At 31.7% G+C, this 18284-nt stretch overlaps 2 protein-coding genes across 3 annotated transcripts in view; both read right to left on the bottom strand.

The window, feature by feature from the left end:
• Positions 1 to 251: 251 nt before the first annotated feature.
• LOC139514771 (adhesive plaque matrix protein-like) lies at positions 252 to 10786 on the bottom strand. Its single transcript, XM_071304400.1, has 4 exons — positions 10724 to 10786; positions 3452 to 3555; positions 1846 to 1980; positions 252 to 765 (listed from the first exon to the last, which is right to left on the bottom strand). The coding sequence occupies exons 1-4, from the start codon at positions 10768 to 10770 to the stop codon at positions 356 to 358; spliced, it is 696 nt and encodes a 231-aa protein (XP_071160501.1). The 5' UTR covers positions 10771 to 10786; the 3' UTR covers positions 252 to 355.
• Positions 10787 to 16267: 5481 nt separating this feature from the next.
• The window catches only part of LOC139514128 (centromere protein F-like), a 31656-nt gene continuing 29639 nt past the window's right edge, over positions 16268 to 18284 (bottom strand). For both annotated transcript variants that reach the window (XM_071302881.1, XM_071302882.1), the window contains exons 16-17: positions 17290 to 17742; positions 16268 to 16579 (exon numbers count right to left, since the gene is read on the bottom strand). In XM_071302881.1, the coding sequence (XP_071158982.1) occupies positions 16383 to 16579; positions 17290 to 17742 (650 nt within the window). In that variant the 3' untranslated portion in view covers positions 16268 to 16382. The remainder of the gene's footprint in view (positions 16580 to 17289; positions 17743 to 18284) is intronic.

The raw sequence follows: 18284 nt of genomic DNA, 5'->3' as shown, positions 1-18284 counted from the left end.
ATGGTACCTCATATTAAAGCAAGACTTTTTGTTGACATAAGGGGTTATATACGTAATCACTGACAATGAATCTTTCATTTTTTAACGTCATCTTTCATTGTAGCAGACATTACTATATACCGAAACAGCAAGGCGACACAGACACAGAGCAAATGCAACAGAAGACACAGGTAAAGTGCATTTTAGAATAAATATATTTGAATCATTTACTAGTCATGTAATCATTTGAGACCAAGAAAAACAGAGACACATTGTTATTTCTCAAAATTTATTTGAAAAACAAAATGATAGAAGATTTCGTTTTCAGCCTATCTTGTGGCAGACATTCCGTTCTTTAATAGCTTGGCCTATATTCTCATGCATATGTTGGCTTATATTGTGGTGCATACTTTGACTTATATTTTGGTGCATATGTTGGCTTATATGCTGGTGCATATGTTGGCTTATATGCTGGTGCATATGTTGGCTTATATGCTGGTGCATATGTTGGCTTATATGCTGGTGCATATGTTGGCTTATATGTTGGCTTATATGTTGGCTTATATGCTGGTGCATATTTTGGCTTGTATTCGGGTGCATACTTTGACTTATATTCTGGTGCATATGTTGGCTTATATTGTGGTGCATATGTTGGCTTATATGTAGGCTTATATGCTGGTGCATATGTTGGCTTGTATTCGGGTGCATACTTTGACTTGTATTCTGGTGCATATTTTGGTGCATATTCAGGTTCATATTTTGCATTATATCCTCCATATCCAGGTCCTGGAAAAAAATTAGCATGAATTGAATGAGGTGAGGGCGAAAATTTCATAACTGTGAAAATTTTTGAATATCGCAACATTCTAAACTCGTAACTACACATTTTTTTAAAATTGTTGATGGTCATATAGTTCTATAACATGTTTATAAGTAACATATGAAAAAATTTGTATTCCAAATAATAAATGTACTCATTTCATTGGCCTACAAATATCAACATGAAGGAAACGAACTTTGATTTTCAAACTTCAGCGATGGACGGGCGCAAACATACTCAGAATTAATAATAAAATTGAGAATGTTAATGGGTTGTATGTCAAAAAGATAAAAATACGCCCAAACAGTCGATAAAACTGAAGGTCACCATGGGTCTTCAACGCAGGGATAAAATCCCGTGCCCGGAGATGGTAACAAGCTGGCCCCAAAATAAAAATGTGAACGGTGTCTATAGTTAGTTTGTCCATTAGATAAACACAGACAACCAAATTCTCTTTAGTGCTGATAGTAGTAATCAAAAGTACCAGGATTATAATTTAGTACGCCGACGCGCGTTTCGTCTACATAAGACTCACCAGTAACGCTCATATCAAAATAGTTATGAAGCCAAACAAGTGCAAAGTTGAAGAGCATTGAGGATATAAAATTCCAAAACATTGTGCCAAATACGGCTAAGGAAATCTATTCCTGGGACAAGTTTTCTTAGTTTTTCGAAAAATTCAAAGTTTTGTAAACAGGAAATGTATAAAGATGACCACATAATTGATATTCATGTCAAAACCGAAGTGCTGACTACTGGGCTGGTGATACCCTCGGGACGAAACGTCCACCAGTAGTGTCATCGACCCAGTGGTGTAAATAGTTATCATAAGTACAAGGATTATAATTAAATACGCCGACGTGCGTTTCGTCTACATAAGACTCATCAGTGACGCACATAATAGTTATAAAGCCAAACAAGTACAAAGTTGAAGAGCATTGAGGAAAGTGGCGTTAGACACCAACAATCAATCATACAAGGAATTTTCAATGTTGTATTTATACTGATTGTAAATGAAGGATGATCAACTTAGTATTAATACTTACTGTTACGTCGACAACAATTTTTATAGTCATTACAATCACTGAGTTTTGGGTCCGTTTCCAGATAGTAACCATATTTACAATAATGACGGGTGCAATAACCATTTCCTGCACTTTCACACTTATGGAACGAGTAACCTAATAATTGAAATTAAAATTAAATTAGTTAAGAAATAATATACATGTAAGAAAACAAACTAATTGAGTCATGGATGGATGGATAACCCATATCCTTTGTTTTTCTATTAAGAATGAATAAATAGAAATATATCAAAATGTGTTTGGTCTCTCTTATTTTTGTTTTATTGTTGATGATATCCTATTTGTAATACTTTTATGATGACTGAAGTAATGATAAGAAACACAAATAGTCAATGTAAACAATATATAGTACTATGAATTAGAAAAGACAAGGCGCTAGACTTTTTCTAATTGTAAAAATTACGTACTTCAAACCCTTTCAGATTGCGTATCTCCTGATCTGCATTTTCTTAGAATAGGTCTTGCGACAACTCTTTGAAGAGCCGATAACTAGCCTATGGGATATATAGAAATTTTGTCCCTTTTCTACACAAACTCATGATCGATTTGCTGTTGAAAAGTATCCCCCTTCCTCCTGGTCAACCCAGAACCTCTACAGGTCGGATCTAAATGTAGTGTTAATGTTTTATCATCCTGAACATTTATGAAATATTGGACTGGACTATATGAATCAATCAATCAGTTCTTTACTGTTTATATTATCACCATATGTTTGAGATTATTAAACATGTATATAATAAAACATAAGTTATCAATGTTCGTACACTGTAGATGACAATAATAATTATAGATAAAATTGAGAATGGAAATGGGGAATGTGCCAAAGAGACAACAACCCGACCATAGAAAAAAACAACAGCAGAAGGCCACCAACAGGTCTTCAATGTAGCGAGAAATTCCGCACCCGGAGGCGTCCTTCAACTGGCCCCTAAACAAATATATACTAGTTCAGTGATAATGAACGCCATACTAATTTGTACACAAGAAACTAAAATTAAAATAATACAAGACTAACAAAGGCCAGAGGCTCCTGACTTAGGACAGGCGCAAAAATGCGGCGGGGTTAAACATGTTTATGAGATCTCAACCCTCCCCCTATACCTCTAGCCAATGTAGAAAAGTAAACGCATAACAATACGCACATTAAAATTCAGTTCAAGAGAAGTCCGAGTCTGATGTCAGAAGATGTAAACAAAGAAAATAAACAAAATGACAATAATACATAAATAACAACAGACTACTAGCAGTTAACTGACATGCCAGCTCCAGACTTCAATTAAACTGACTGAAAGATTATGATTTCAGAATATGAAACAAACTATTTAGTACTAAATTTTAATTAATTCATTGTGTTTAACTTTAAAAATGTGTCACCATTATACCAATTTCCTAAATACAAACTTTAATGCACTTCTGCATACAATGATTACTAATCACAACAAAGTATGAACCCTTCAAATGAAAGAGAGTTGAAGTTATTGGTCTATTTTCCTTTTTTTTTAATTTAAAACTACCTCTCTAGAAATAAAAGAAAGTCGGTTTTTTTTTTAATAAACATAGAACTTACCTGTACCGCACAGAGCGGCGATTACTAAAGTTCCGAAGAGTATCTGGGCTGCGATCATCTTGGTGCTGAAGAGTACGGTTGTGGTATCTGTGTTGAAGACGATGCTTTAAATATAAACGAAACATTGATTTTTAAACAGATGTGCCGCTAATTACATGCAAGATTTCGCAAGATATGTTTTTAAAATGGAATTAAAAGGATATAAAACCACGCACAATAGATGAATTCCGACTTTAAAAAAAATATATAATAAAATTGTGGAAAATGTACAACACGTTTAAAAACTAGAGGCTCCGTTGAGTCTGTACAGCTCACCTGGCTTACCAACTATAATTAAATATTGCTGCTTGCGTCATGTACTTCAACAGAGTCGGTACTTTGTAAATCGGCCTTGCTTGACGATAAATCCGTCTACATGTGTGACTCAGAAAAATGATTATGAAAGTTCTAAATAGCTCAGTATAGACGGGCCTGCGTGGCACGACGATCACTTTGAATACCAGCCCTTCATCACAAGACCAATAGTCTATGTACATGGTCTCACAATTACAAATTTAAACAGGATTTTGCTAATAGTACAAAACATGCAAATCCATTAATGGTTACTGTGGCTTCGTTGCTACAAGTGAGCATGATAATTATAAGCGAGTCAAACAATTTCCTACTTTTTTTTTTCTTATGTGTTCTTAACTCGTGTATCGCATAGAAAGATATAAGAGGCTCTGAAAATAAACTCACCATAGATACCTGGATTAAATAAATGACACGTAAAACATTTTGACAATTACAGAGTTTCCTTTGGAGTACATATAATCTTTATCACCAGTGAGATTTGAATGATGCGGGATAGAAAAAATAAAGATACCATAATTTCGACGGACAAGAAATCATATCTCGTGTGGCCTTTTTCCCAGGTGAGCTTACATGATCGTACATTATTACATTGTTGGTACATTTTTTCCAATTTCAAATTTATTGATGTGTAAACAGATTAATAAAGAATGATGTCGTATTTTACAAAACATTAGCAATTCATAAAAACGGAATTAACATGCATAGAAAGCCTGTTATGAAAGGTGTTAATCCCGTAGTTATGAATGTAATTACAAATAGGAAACCAATCAACAATATGTTTTACAAGAAGTATGATCCGCTCTATTCTGGTCCGTATATAGGTATTCTATAAATATCAGTATAAAGAATGGTAAAATAAAAATCAATACCTTTGAAGGATGACCTTGAGGAAATTCGAAATTATGCTATCTAACAGAATATCCGAATTATTTCTTGTTATTTTGTAACAGGTTTACATACTAGAAACCCCCCCTCTCCCCCCCCCCCCCCAGAACATTACGCCTGCGCGAACTTTTTTTCCGTTGTTTTTCACAATGTCTCGTCTGCTATGAACCAGGTCTTACTTCTCAATAACTGATTCGACTTCAAAGTCATTCAAAGGTTAAATTCCATAACATAAATTGGTGATAGAATAATAATAATTATAAGATGGCAATTAAAGTAAAACGCGGTCATTTCGTTATTACGCTTGTTTGAATATAAGTCAAAATGGAAACACGTTTTGAAAATGGTCATAATGTTAAATAAACATTTTAGAGAAAATTGGCTTTAATTATAAGATTTTAAGTCATTTCATTCTCTAATATGAATATAAACGCACACTTGCATCAACTCATGAAACGAACAAACGTGCTTAAAATAATTAAAAACGTCTAAACTTATATGGCAAGCTGCTCAAATAGTCAATAGTATTAAAAAATTGACAATTAAGATATTTAGACAAAGATATATTGATGTATTTGAACTTTTATCAAACTTAGTTAATTAAAATAGATAGAAAAGCAGAATATTGGAATCTTTTTAAAGCTGCAATTTTGGTCCCAGTTTGATGGATATCAAATTAATGCAGAAGCTAAATAAGTCAGAAATAGTTTCTTTCACGAGCTTAGTGTAATGACGTCACAAACAGTCAGAGAAAAACATGACCTTGTGCAATGCCAAGATACACTACGTGCCCGGAAATTTAGAAATGATTCTGGTAAACATATCGCTTCTTTAATTAAACTGTTCTAAAAGGTTACCGATTCAACACTGCAATAATATTATTGAATATTGTTTTTATTGGTATAAATATTAATTTTGTTATCAGTAAATTAAAAGCTTACTAGATATTACAAGTATGTTATATACATATACACATTCATGGATCTACAATCTGTCGATACCTGTATCTTGGCATATCACAAGGTCATGTTTTTCTCTGACTATTTGTGACGTCTTTACACTAAATTCATTGGATGTTGGATTGATAGTTTAGTCTTACATGCATGATTTTTTTATTAGTTGTTAGTGGCTTTGAACTAGCTATCAGTTAACTGCGAGTACTCTCAGATCTGATCCTAGTGTTTTTTGTTTTTCGTTAACTTTTATATAAATAAGGCCGTTAGTTTTCTCGTTTGAATTGTTTAGCATGTTACTAAGGGGTCTTTAATAATTGACTATGCGGTATGGGCTTGCTCATTGTTGAAAGCCATACGTTGACCTATAGTTGTTAATTTCTGTGTCATTTTAGTCTCTTGTGGAGAGTTGTCTCATTGGAAAATAAAGGCAACAGTAGTATACCGCTGTTCAAAACTCATAAATCCATAGACAAAAACAAAATCGGGGTAACAAACTAAAACCGAGGGAAACGCATTAAATATAAGAGGAGAACAACGACACAACACTAAAATGTAACACATACAGAAACGGACCAAGCATCAGACAAAATCCCACGAGAATAACAAATATAATATGAAAACCAAATACATGAATTTGGGATAGACAAGTACCGTGTCACGTCTTATCGCAATGTGAATTAACACTAAAAAAATAAGAGAAAACAAACGACGCAACGTTAAAATGTAACACACACAGAAACGAACAATAATATAACAATGGCAATATTCCTGACTTGGTACAGGACATTTTTAAAGGAAAAAATGGTGGGTTGAACCTGGTTTTGTGACATGCCAAACCTCGCACTTTAATGGCAATGTTAAATATAACATTGAAATGACAACATAATAATACAGGACTACAATACAAATAAATAGGAGAATGTATTAGACAAATAAACACATGATTAATAGTTTTTTAATAATTAATTTTTACAAATCATACCACATCTTTGTATATCGCAAACAGCCAATATATGTCTTTTCTTGATAACTAATTGTGTAAGATTGCTGGCCTGCAGACTTTAAAATGCAATACAATCATCAGTGCCCATTATACATAATTGACAAATCATATAATTAGTTATCAAAGGTACCAGGCTTATATTTTAATACGCAAGACGCGCGTTTCGTCTACATAAGACTCATCAGTGACGCTGAGATCAAAATAGTTACTAGTAATAAGCCAAACAAGTGCAATGTTGTTAAAGAGCATTGAGGACCCCAAATTCCAAAAAAAGTTATTACAGCTAAGGTAACCTATGCCTGGAATTAAAAAAATCCTAAGTGTTTGGAAAAATTCATTATTTTGTAAACAAGAAATTTATAAAAATTACCATATAATTGATTCAGTTATTGATATAAGTTTATCACTGGTAAGGAAAATATACTTGTTTTAAAAAGTTTTTTTACTATTATTAAAGTCATATTGTTATGAAATCGAGTAAAGATAGAGGCAACAGTAGTATATCGCTGTTAAAAAGACATAAATTGAACGAGAGAGAAAAATTCGGGTTACAAAACTGAAACCGAGGGTAACACATCAACTATAAGAAAAAAATAACGAAACCACATAAACACTAAAATGCAAAAAAAATACAACGACAAAAAAACGACAATGCAACATTCATAGAAACAAATTATTAGATAACTACTACATATTACTGACTTGGTACAGGAAATTTAATGAAAATATGGTGGTGGGGGAATCTGGTTTTGTGGCTAGTCAAATCGCACCTTATCATGTTATGGTAATAAAATGGTACATTTCGATATGTTAACCCTATAATAACGACAAATACCAATAATGAATTAACCTCTCATATGTATGACAGTCGAATAAAATTGCATTATGCTGACAACAATGTGGGAACATAAAACACAAACAGTAACCGGCCGTGCAAGACAATTAGGGTTAGTCGATGTCGTTAATGGAAACCATTGTCGTCATGATAGGTAACATTTTAAAAAATAGGGGTACAGCAGTCATTGTGTATAAATATGTCAACTAAGAAAATCAAAATGGCATATACACGGAAGCACATATGAAAGACAAGAATAAAAAAAATCATCAAGGTTCCGCGGAACAATGTGTCTCGCCTACTTCATGAATCTAATAAATGTTTTAGAACTATTACTGCAGACTTTATGTTATGGCAACTGGGAGAAAAAACTAAGTCAATTTATAAGTAACATACGGAAAAACTAGATATATTTTTACAAAATATATTTCTAGATACTAGCTTTTGATCATAAACAATTTTGGTAGAAATCCAGGATAGTTTAGTTCTAACCACCATTGTTTTTTTTATTTAAATGTCCTTTACCAAATCTGGAAAATGGTCATTGTTATATTCATGATATTATCGTTCGTTTCTGTTTGTGTTACATTTTAATGTTGTGTTTCTGTTGTGTCATAGTTTTTCTCTTATATTTGATGTGTTTCCCTCAGTTTTAGTTTGTAGCCCGGATTTTTTCATCTTTTTTTTTTCTCAATTGATTGATGAATTTCGAACAGTGGTTTACTACTGCTGCCTTTATTTAAGGAAGCTATTAAAATTTCGAAAACTTTAACTACTGAGTAAATATTTGTGGACGCCGCCTACTGCAACGACGACGGAATGCACGATCGCTATGTCTCGCTTTTTCGACAAAAGTCGAAGGCTCGACAAAAATTACCATATCACAGTAACACAATGGCGGGATGTATAAGTACCTAGCCATATCAAAAGGATATTACCACAAATAAACTAAACAGAAGTAAAAGTGAATGATTTTCAAAGAAAAATAAAAGAACACTATTACACGTTATTAAGATGATAAACAAAGTCAGTACCTGGAATCTATACCTCAAGACTAATTTAATATGTACTTAATTTGAAGTTCCACATTTTAATGCCTTTGGAATATTATTCATTCATATTGTGTTTATCTGAAAACAGATTAATTTGCATTTTTAGTACGCACTTGTTCAGTAGTTTAATAGAGGACTTTTAATTTATAGACTTTCCGTTTAGTCATTTGTTAAGAGACTTTCCGTTTTTAATTTTCTTCGGAGTTCGGTATTTTCGTTATTTTAATTTTGTACATCTAACCAGGCACTGGATGAGTTATGCTATTTTTATGAATGAAACAGGAGGTGATATGACAGTTTCTTTTTGCCAGTTCTTAATTTTTAACAAAATTTCCGTAATACGCACATACAATAGAAATATGAGAAACTCTATAGATCATATGTTTTCATTCTGTACAAAAATAATCTAATTTCTTTTAGGAAAATTTATTTAAATACAAGGTCAAATCTGTGTGCGTCTTACCAGAAAATAAGTTTTCTGGTCTTATGAAGAATGATGTGAAAATATGACTAGTCTGTCAAGTTTTACACATACATAGTCAATTTGATCTTGTTAAGACCGATTTGTCTACCTCACAATATCGTGTAATCTACATGCAATATCTTCATTTGATTTAACTATATGTTCGGTACATTACATCAAAGTATGATGTGTTAAATACAATGCGTGTAAACACTTTCATTCTTATTTTACATGAACGACTACAAACGATTTTCAACAGTATTACGTATTAATTTCATTGTATGATACTGATAACTAGATTTGGCTTAAATAAGAATTCGATAAAAAAAAAAAGTTTCCGGTGCATTCTTATTCAATTCTTCGATCAAAATATGCTATTGTTATGATAGATGAACAGTTATATAAAACTACGTTAAACTTATAGGAGTAAATATGATGAGGCCTCTTTTTAAAATGTGGCCCCATGAACCATGAAAAATAAAAAAAAAACCCATTATAAAACGTTAGCTTGTCAGGTTTTTGTATTTGTAATTTTGACTTTGTTTGTCTTACACACTTACTTTAGGGCTTCAAACTGTGCCTGTGTTGCCAAATTGCAGAAAACAGATACAATAAATCCTCTTTCTTTTTGTCTAGATAAAATAGCATCAAAATTAAAATATAAGGACATGGTTCAAATTTCTTCTGGAAATCTGGTGTCCAGGTGAATCATTACTTAGCAATGAAAGGATTATTCATATGTATTATCAATTAAGGCTCTTCGTCTGTTTAAGCTGCCGCCGTCGCTCTGTGTCTTTGTCGTTATGGTTACATGATTTTGCCGAGCTTTTAAAGAATTAAAATTTAACTGTTGAGAGTGGAGAAATATCGTTATACACGAGTTACAGTGGTGGAATCTGTTTCTCGTATGTTTTTATCCTTCCTTTCAAAGATTTGAGGAAAGTTGTGTACTTTTGATGTGACGTCATCAGGCATTGTCGCCTTTTTTCATGACGTCACAATAAGAAAAAACGAAAATTTAACGTCACAATTAGATTTCAACCAGTCATTTGCCGAGAACAGATTTTCACTATAGTGAGGAGAAACATTGTTCTCACACCGGTCAGGAAATTTGAAAATAGAACAAAAATTAGAGAAAATGTTTTCTCCGATCTCCTGCTCACACCAAATGAGCTCATCCGTGTGCTAGGGTAATTATATTTTCAAGATACTGAAATTGTATGCGACTATCATACATGTGAAATGTTTAGCTAGCTATTAACAGGTTTATTCTATTTATTCCACCATTTTCTACACAAAAAAATACCTCTATCAAGTCAGGAATATGAGTTGTTACCCATCGGTTTGATGTGTTTGATTTTGCTATTTGATTAGGGACTTTCTGTTTTGAATTACCTCTAAGTTTGGTATTTTGGTTTCTTTTACTTTTTACTATCAACGTGTGTCTCGGCTCACTTGCGACATATGTTCTCGCAGTTTTCGATCTTTATAGATACCAGAATAATCGTCAAATCTGTAAATGATTGAGACATTGTATTATGCCTTGATTCAAACTTGCAATATTGCAGTTGTTTTTCACTTCTTTCCATTGTTTGATAGCGTTTGATTTTGTAAGTTTTTTATGGACCTCCCCTTGGAATTTGCCGTGGAGTTCGGTAATTTTGTTTTAATTTTTTATCACATGGTGGGTGATATATGCATGATGTATAGCAGTAGAAACTTACCCAAATCGGCATCCTGAACACTGCATTTGAACTCCATGCGATTCCATCAGTATCGGATAGTACACTTGTGGGGTTTAAACATAGGTACACAATAATTCCATTGCTTAAATGAACTTTTTTGCTTTGTTTACCCTGTATTAATATTTACTTAATCATAGATATGTTCGACATTTTGCTTGCACTGAGCGAACTTGATCTTGATCTTGATCACTGATTCATTAGAATAAGGTTGAGGTCAGGTAACAAAGCTATGTCTGCCAGATATGTAAAATTCATTTACCAAATATAGTTATCTCATTACTCATAGTAAATTATATGATTTCAAGCATTCATCAAACATTAAAAATGAGGTCAAGTAAAATGGACATATGAAAGATTTTGTTAAAAGTAAAAAAATAAAAATACCCAAAATTCAAAAGGGAAAATATTTTATCAAATGGCAAAATCAAAAGTTCGGACCCATCAAACAAATGGGAAACAACTGTCATATTCTTGATTTGGTACAGACTTTTTATTAGGTAGAAAATGGTGAATTAAACATGGTTTAATAACACATTTATAACCCCAAACTGTATATAATTGTAGTCTCTAAAATAAACGTAAAACGAGAATGTATAAATCATCATAACTACCAGGTATGGGATTCAATCACCCCAAAACGTTCTTAAGAGCTTAAATATATATTATTTCTAAAGTTTTGGTTTTTGTTCTTACATCCTGTCGAAAATAATATTTTGACATTTTTACACTTAATCCATTGGATGTATAGTGTAAAATAAGGTATATATCTGCAAACAAGATAAGGACTGGTCTTCTACCTTTTATATATTTAGACAATATATGTATAGTGTCTTGAAATATGAAATTTATTTGTATGAGGCTTAGAAACGGGAAAATGCGAGGTTCTACCGAGCATTTTCCCGTTTCGTGCCGAATACAAATAAATTTCATATTTCAAGACACTATACGTATATTGTTTTTATACTAAATCGAAAAAAAATATTTAAAAATGAAAAAACTATGTAACAAAAATTGTTAAAAAAAGTGTTTGGAATTTCCCTCTTGGGGTACCATTTTGGGGTATTTCCCTAAGAGCGTAGTCCAGGCGGTAAAACATTGACATATTAAGGAATTAGAAAGGGAAAATGAACTTAATTGATAACATTTGATAACCATGGTATACAATGGTATATAAATAACCAATTTGAAGACATAAAAGTTTAAATTCATAAAAGTTTGACCATTGTTACTTTACGTTGTCATGGTCGTGACGTATCGTTGTTGATGAAATACAATAAGGAGGCGGGGCTTATAGGTTAGTTGGGGTCATTGACGTATAAAGCTTACGTTTATACGTATAGCTTTATCTGTATAGTAAAATAGCTGATTGCAGTATAAAAATCTTTAAACTAGTATATGTAGCTGCCCGGATTGTAATCCCTCGGTATCGCATTTTGTTACTTTGATGGCAGGTGTTACAAAATGACGAAAATGTCTATATATTACTCAGTGTGCTATCTTGGTTTTTGAATAAACCTGTGGCCAAGTTTGATAAACTCCCCCATGAAAACTTTATGAAGGTCTGACAAAGTTATTGAACTTTAAAAATCGTAAACAACAAACTGCACCTAACTTTGACTTTGTTTTCATACCCTAGACGGTATCATTCAATTATGAAGAAACTTCTGCTAATGTTTCCACAATGTCCTTGAAGGTTTGAAAAGGGATTTTGATGTTTTAACAACTTTAACAACAGACTTCATATAATTGTTTCTAAAATATCCATCGGATGCATGCTGATTGATTTAGTCTTGAGAACACAGTGGTGGATCCAGAACTTTTCGTAAAGGGGGATGGGGGGAGGGGCTCCAGTCATGCTTCAGTGATTCCTTATATAATCAACCAAATTTTCCCCACAAAAGGGCCCCACCCCCATCCCCTGGATCCTCCAATGGAAGATGATGTATTCATTAGTTGTGTTTTCCTTTTTAGTATAATATACTTTTTTTGTGTTTGGTGTCAATCTGATGAGTCAAACTTTTTTCAACTGATTTTTTTCATGTTCTTATGTTGTTCTATTTATTACATCAGTCCCAGTTTAATAGACTGGAGCACTCGCAAAGATGTTTTATCCCATTTGATCTTATATGTGCCTGTCAAGTGTAAAGTCCTGTTATTCAGTGATTTTCATTGGTTGCTGATAATCATATTTGTTTTTTACATAAAGCAGGGCATTAGTTTTCTCATTTGAACTGTTATACATTTTGCCATTCCAGGGGCTATTATAGCCGACTATACAGTATGGGTTTTGCTCGTTGTTTAAGGCCATACAGTGACCTACAGTTTCTTGCATCTATTCTTCTTGGTCTCTGGTTGATAGTTATCTCATAGGTGATTGTACCATACCTTTTAATTTATACACTTTTGAAAATTGACTACAGAGAATCTATTATTGCCTGTAACATTCCTGTTTTTTACTGGAACAAAATAAGGAACTTCTGTTGCAGATTGCTGTTGTTCATTTAGATTTTCAGAAAATGAAAAAGCAAAAGTTAATAAACAAGGAACCAAAGTACAGTGGTTGAGATAAATCACACTATTGTGTGCAAAATAACAGCCTAAAAACAAAGAAACAAAATTAAAGCCAAATTTATATTCTCATTCCAATAATAAGGCCATTTTTTTCTTACAAATCGGCCTCAAATAAAAAACATAAAAACAAATAAGGATTTTAGTCGGTATTATAAATAATAATTACATCAAAATAAAAATATGACAACACAAAACATTAACATGTACTAACTCAATATAGTCACTGGGTGGGGAACATTATATACAAAACATCTGTAATTTATATAATATTGTTTGTTGCACTTCTAATACAAGGTATATACATGCACAATTAAAATTCTAATGAGGTTATAGACTGTAGACAGAGGTCAAGGTGAATAGAATGAGAAAGTATTAATGTTAAGTTACATACAATTTTCACTGTTTTGTTAGCAACATACACACAGATGCTCATTTTTAAAGTTAAAAACAGATAATCATAAATGAGGTTTAACAACGTTACCATTTTACATCCTTTAATAAAAAAAGATAATTTATACTTCTTAAACCGTATGTAGAATCAAAGATAATATATGTTATAATTTTAACTAAATTCAAAATCATTCCATAGACAAAATATTCCATAAACAAGAAGTAAATCTGTTTTTGTAACTTTATGGATTCTTCCATATAAGTAAAACAATTTGAAAATAAAGTAATTGCTTTCTCAAACAAGTTATCTATACTTTCATGGCTTCAACAATGATTCAAAAATATATACATAAATTTTCTTCACATGATAAAAAGTGACTTTACAATATTCATGTTACTTGTATAAAAATCTCCACACAGAAGAGCTTTATACACATATGTGATAAACAAAAACTAATTCAACACACTTAAAATAATTAACAAACAAAGGCAGTTGTATGACCTCATTCGATCCAATTGTATATTAGTTGAAAGAATATTTGTCTATAAGACATAATGCCCTGCACATACAATCACATTTTTGTATGTGCAGGTTAATTGCAAAATGAACATGTGTACTAAATTCCAATTTGATGTGACCACAAACCCATAAACAAACTTATTAACCCAAACTAAATTCTAAACAGACCAAAAAAGGTGTATCGAAAAAAACTCTCTTTTAGCAATTTGATATGGTTTCTTTTGCTTTTATAGTTGAAACATATACTGGTACATATATGTGTTTTATACAGGTAGAATTCTCAAAATTCAATGACATTGACATAGATAAATATTTCTGCATAACAAATGACCTATTTATCTATCTATTAAGACATTCTTTGAAAAATTTCTTATATGTACCATCCTTGAGACTTGTATATGTAGATGAGTTATAATGAAGGACAACTTACACTCAACCAAAGCAAAAGTATATTATAACATATATTCATAACAATAGTTTGCTATAAAGTTTGAATACACATTTTCTTTGGTTCATATGCATATGGTAGACATTATTTTAGATGCATATGAAAGTGTTATTACAGATTAATTATGCGTCATTAACTTAATATTCAATTAAATAACAAACTAACTTACTCAAAACTTGGATCTTTTCATATATGAATACAGTAACAAATTTACAAAAATTGTGAAGAAGGCAAAAAAAGAACTAATCTCCAAAAACTAAAAAAAGGCTAACAGTGAAATAAGTTTTATTCTGTTTTTCGTTTTTCTCGCTAAACATAAATACCTATTAGAATCTTAGTTATTTCCTTCCACTGAAACTTAACCTAGTAATAACAGAATCTATAACAATCAAAATACATCAGCTATTTTTAAATAGATTATCAGATTTGGATACTTGGAAATAAACTATTTTCCCTTTAAGCATTACATTTGCATGTAAAATTTAATGTATAACACATTATATAAGTGAACTACTGGTACATATTTTGGTCAAAATATAATGAAAAGATCTATACATATCTTCATAATATCTGTTCAACAAAATAAAGTAAGTTTTGTTTAGGAAATATATAATATGTGATAAGGCTTTTCACAGATTAAATAGGTCAATTAAAAATCTATAAAGCACTTTTACAATCCTTTAAATAACAACAACAGCTGCCATCTTTGATTGCATTAAAAAAAATTATTTGCCCCCAAAAAATAATGGTCTGTTTATTTTCAAAAATTTTAAGAAGGGGAGATAATAAATAATTAATTAAATAATTTCATAGAATACATAGTTTCATGATAGCATGAAGATGTGAAAAATTCTATTTCTCTTGTCAACTAATTCAATGTAAAATGTCTTGTATTCTATTCAATATCAAACTTTTACCATGGTTTTTTATGCTATTCATATAATTGTGATTATTCTATGCATAATCCTGTCAAAATGAAACTTTAACATATCAATAACTAGAAAACAAGCACAGAGATATATTCTTATAATTTTTTACAAAAGTAAAAATATAATGCTAAACTACACGTATGTTACAAGTATAAAAATAATTCTAATACTACATGAGGTCCTTGAACGCTTTTGAACAAACTATACCACGTAAAGTCCTTGAACGCTTTTGAACAAACTATACCACGTAAAGTCCTTGAACGCTTTTGAACAAACTATACCACGTAAAGTCCTTGAACGCTTTTGAACAAACTATACCACGTAAAGTCCTTGAACGCTTTTGAACAAATTATACCACGTAAAGTCCTTGAACGCTTTTGAACAAATTATACCACGTAAAGTCCTTGAACGCTTTTGAACAAACTATACCACGTAAAGTCCTTGAACGCTTTTGAACAAACTATACCACTTAAAGTCCTTGAACGCTTTTGAACAAATTATACCACGTAAAGTCCTTGAACGCTTTTGAACAAATTATACCACGTAAAGTCCTTGAACGCTTTTGAACAAATTATACCACGTAAAGTCCTTGAACGCTTTTGAACAAATTATACCACGTAAAGTCCTTGAACGCTTTTGAACAAACTATACCACTTAAAGTCCTTGAACGCTTTTGAACAAATTATACCACGTAAAGTCCTTGAACGCTTTTAAACAAACTATACCACGTAAAGTCCTTAAAAGTTATTGAACACAAAATAAATCCTGAAATGAAGTTTGCTATGATACTTTGCAGTCTTGATTGTCAGTATTATTTTTTTCTTCTGGACTATTTGGACGTCTTAGATTTTTCCGTACCTCTGGAGATCGTTTTAAACTGAGTGTACGTTTGGGTAAAGCACGAGGTGATTCTTCCCGTATCTTCTTTAAAGGACTATTAGTTATCGTACTGAGTGGCTTCTTCTCTACATGGAAATCTGTTGAAGAAAAGAATTGTGTACAGTTAATTTCCACTTATTAAAAACAATGTCAACAATTTTCTGATACACATGTAATATTAATTGAAGTAGCAGTACTGAAAGTTAAGATAACAAAATGATACAAACGACCCCTGCAAACACTATGATTTGCTACTGAAAGGAAACCTTAAAATCAATTCTGATAAAAAAAAAATAGAAGGTGCACAATGGCATAATAAGGTTAAGATTATGAGGAAGCCTCATTGTGGTAAATTGGGTGTCTACTACCATCTTGAAGTGAAACAATAACAGACACCAATTAGTCCAGATCCCCAAAACATCAAAATTTTGAGAAAGTAAATATGTTACTTTTCATCTAAATGAGTTTTATCTTTTCATTTTTAGGTGGGTTTTTATTTTAAAAATACAGAATATTTTCTGTTTGATTCAAATTTTGTTTCAAGCTTAGCATTATAAGGGGAGATAACTATGAAAATCTAACTTTCATTAAGAAATATGTAGGTATACACAACTTTTTACAGAAACAAACAGGTGGTCATTACAAAAATTACATTCAAACAGTTCCTAAACGGTTGTGACACATTTAGATAGCAGAATTCAAACTGTTAACATGTTAACTATTTTACAAATTACTTATATGCCAAATATATAACAGAGGTATAGCATGTATCTCTTATCTTAAATTATTTAAATGAAGGAATACAAACCTGATTTAAGTTTCTTCTGGCTGTTCTCTATATCTTGTGGTAATTTTCGTTTTTCAGATATTTTTGTCAGAGGAGAAACTGTTTTTTGTTGAACGGCAGCAACACTATGTGATCTAGTCATTCGCTGACTAGATTCACCTCCAGGTAAAGAACTAGTCGATTTGGAAATACTCATTCTACGACTAGACTCTGACTGCACTGAAGACATAGTCACTTCCTGACCAACGACAGGATGTTTAGGAGTAGGTCTAATTATAGCACAATCTGTTGTACTAAATATAGTTGGATGATTGTTTTTAGAATTTGATAATGGTAACTGTCTTGAATCTATAATTTTAGATTTCCCACTAAGTAAAGAGTTTGTCTCTGAGATATCAGTCTTTGTAGATAAAACAGTAGATCCCATGGAGTGTTTTGTTTCTTCTGAAGTAGATACTGGCTTTGTATGGTCTCCTATAAATAAAACATAATTCTGTTTGATAAAATTCAGCATAAGCAAAATAAAAAGATGTGCAAATAAGACAACTATCAACTCTAGACCAAATGACATAGATGTTCCAACCAAAGAACTGAAAGAAGTGACAATTCATATACCAATCATTTATCTTTCAAAAGACAATACTGTCAATATCTGACTGTTTCCCCACAACAATCTGAACAGAAATACATGTGTTGTTATCATAAGCATACCCCTCTCATAATGTAAAAATAATAGAAACAGTAAAAATAGTTAGTTAATTCAACATAGTGAAAAATTCAAATAAAATGCTAACAGAAAATGTTTGTTGTACAGATCTTAAAAAAGCTCATACAATGTATTAAACTCCTTTGTCAAGCTAATAAATGAATGAATATTAAATAGTTCTGTCCAGATGTAGGCATGATTTTAGCACAGTGAACAGTTTTTCTCAGTCCAAGATACTTTTCATTCCGCATGGAATTGCTTGTATTGTCACTGTACTGCATGAAGAAAAGCTTTCATTAATTTCACTGGG

The sequence above is a fragment of the Mytilus edulis genome, chromosome 3, assembly GCF_963676685.1.
Source record: "Mytilus edulis chromosome 3, xbMytEdul2.2, whole genome shotgun sequence".
Taxonomy (NCBI): domain Eukaryota; kingdom Metazoa; phylum Mollusca; class Bivalvia; order Mytilida; family Mytilidae; genus Mytilus; species Mytilus edulis.
Note: the sequence above shows the minus strand (reverse complement) of the source record. Positions and strands in the feature narration are given on the sequence as shown.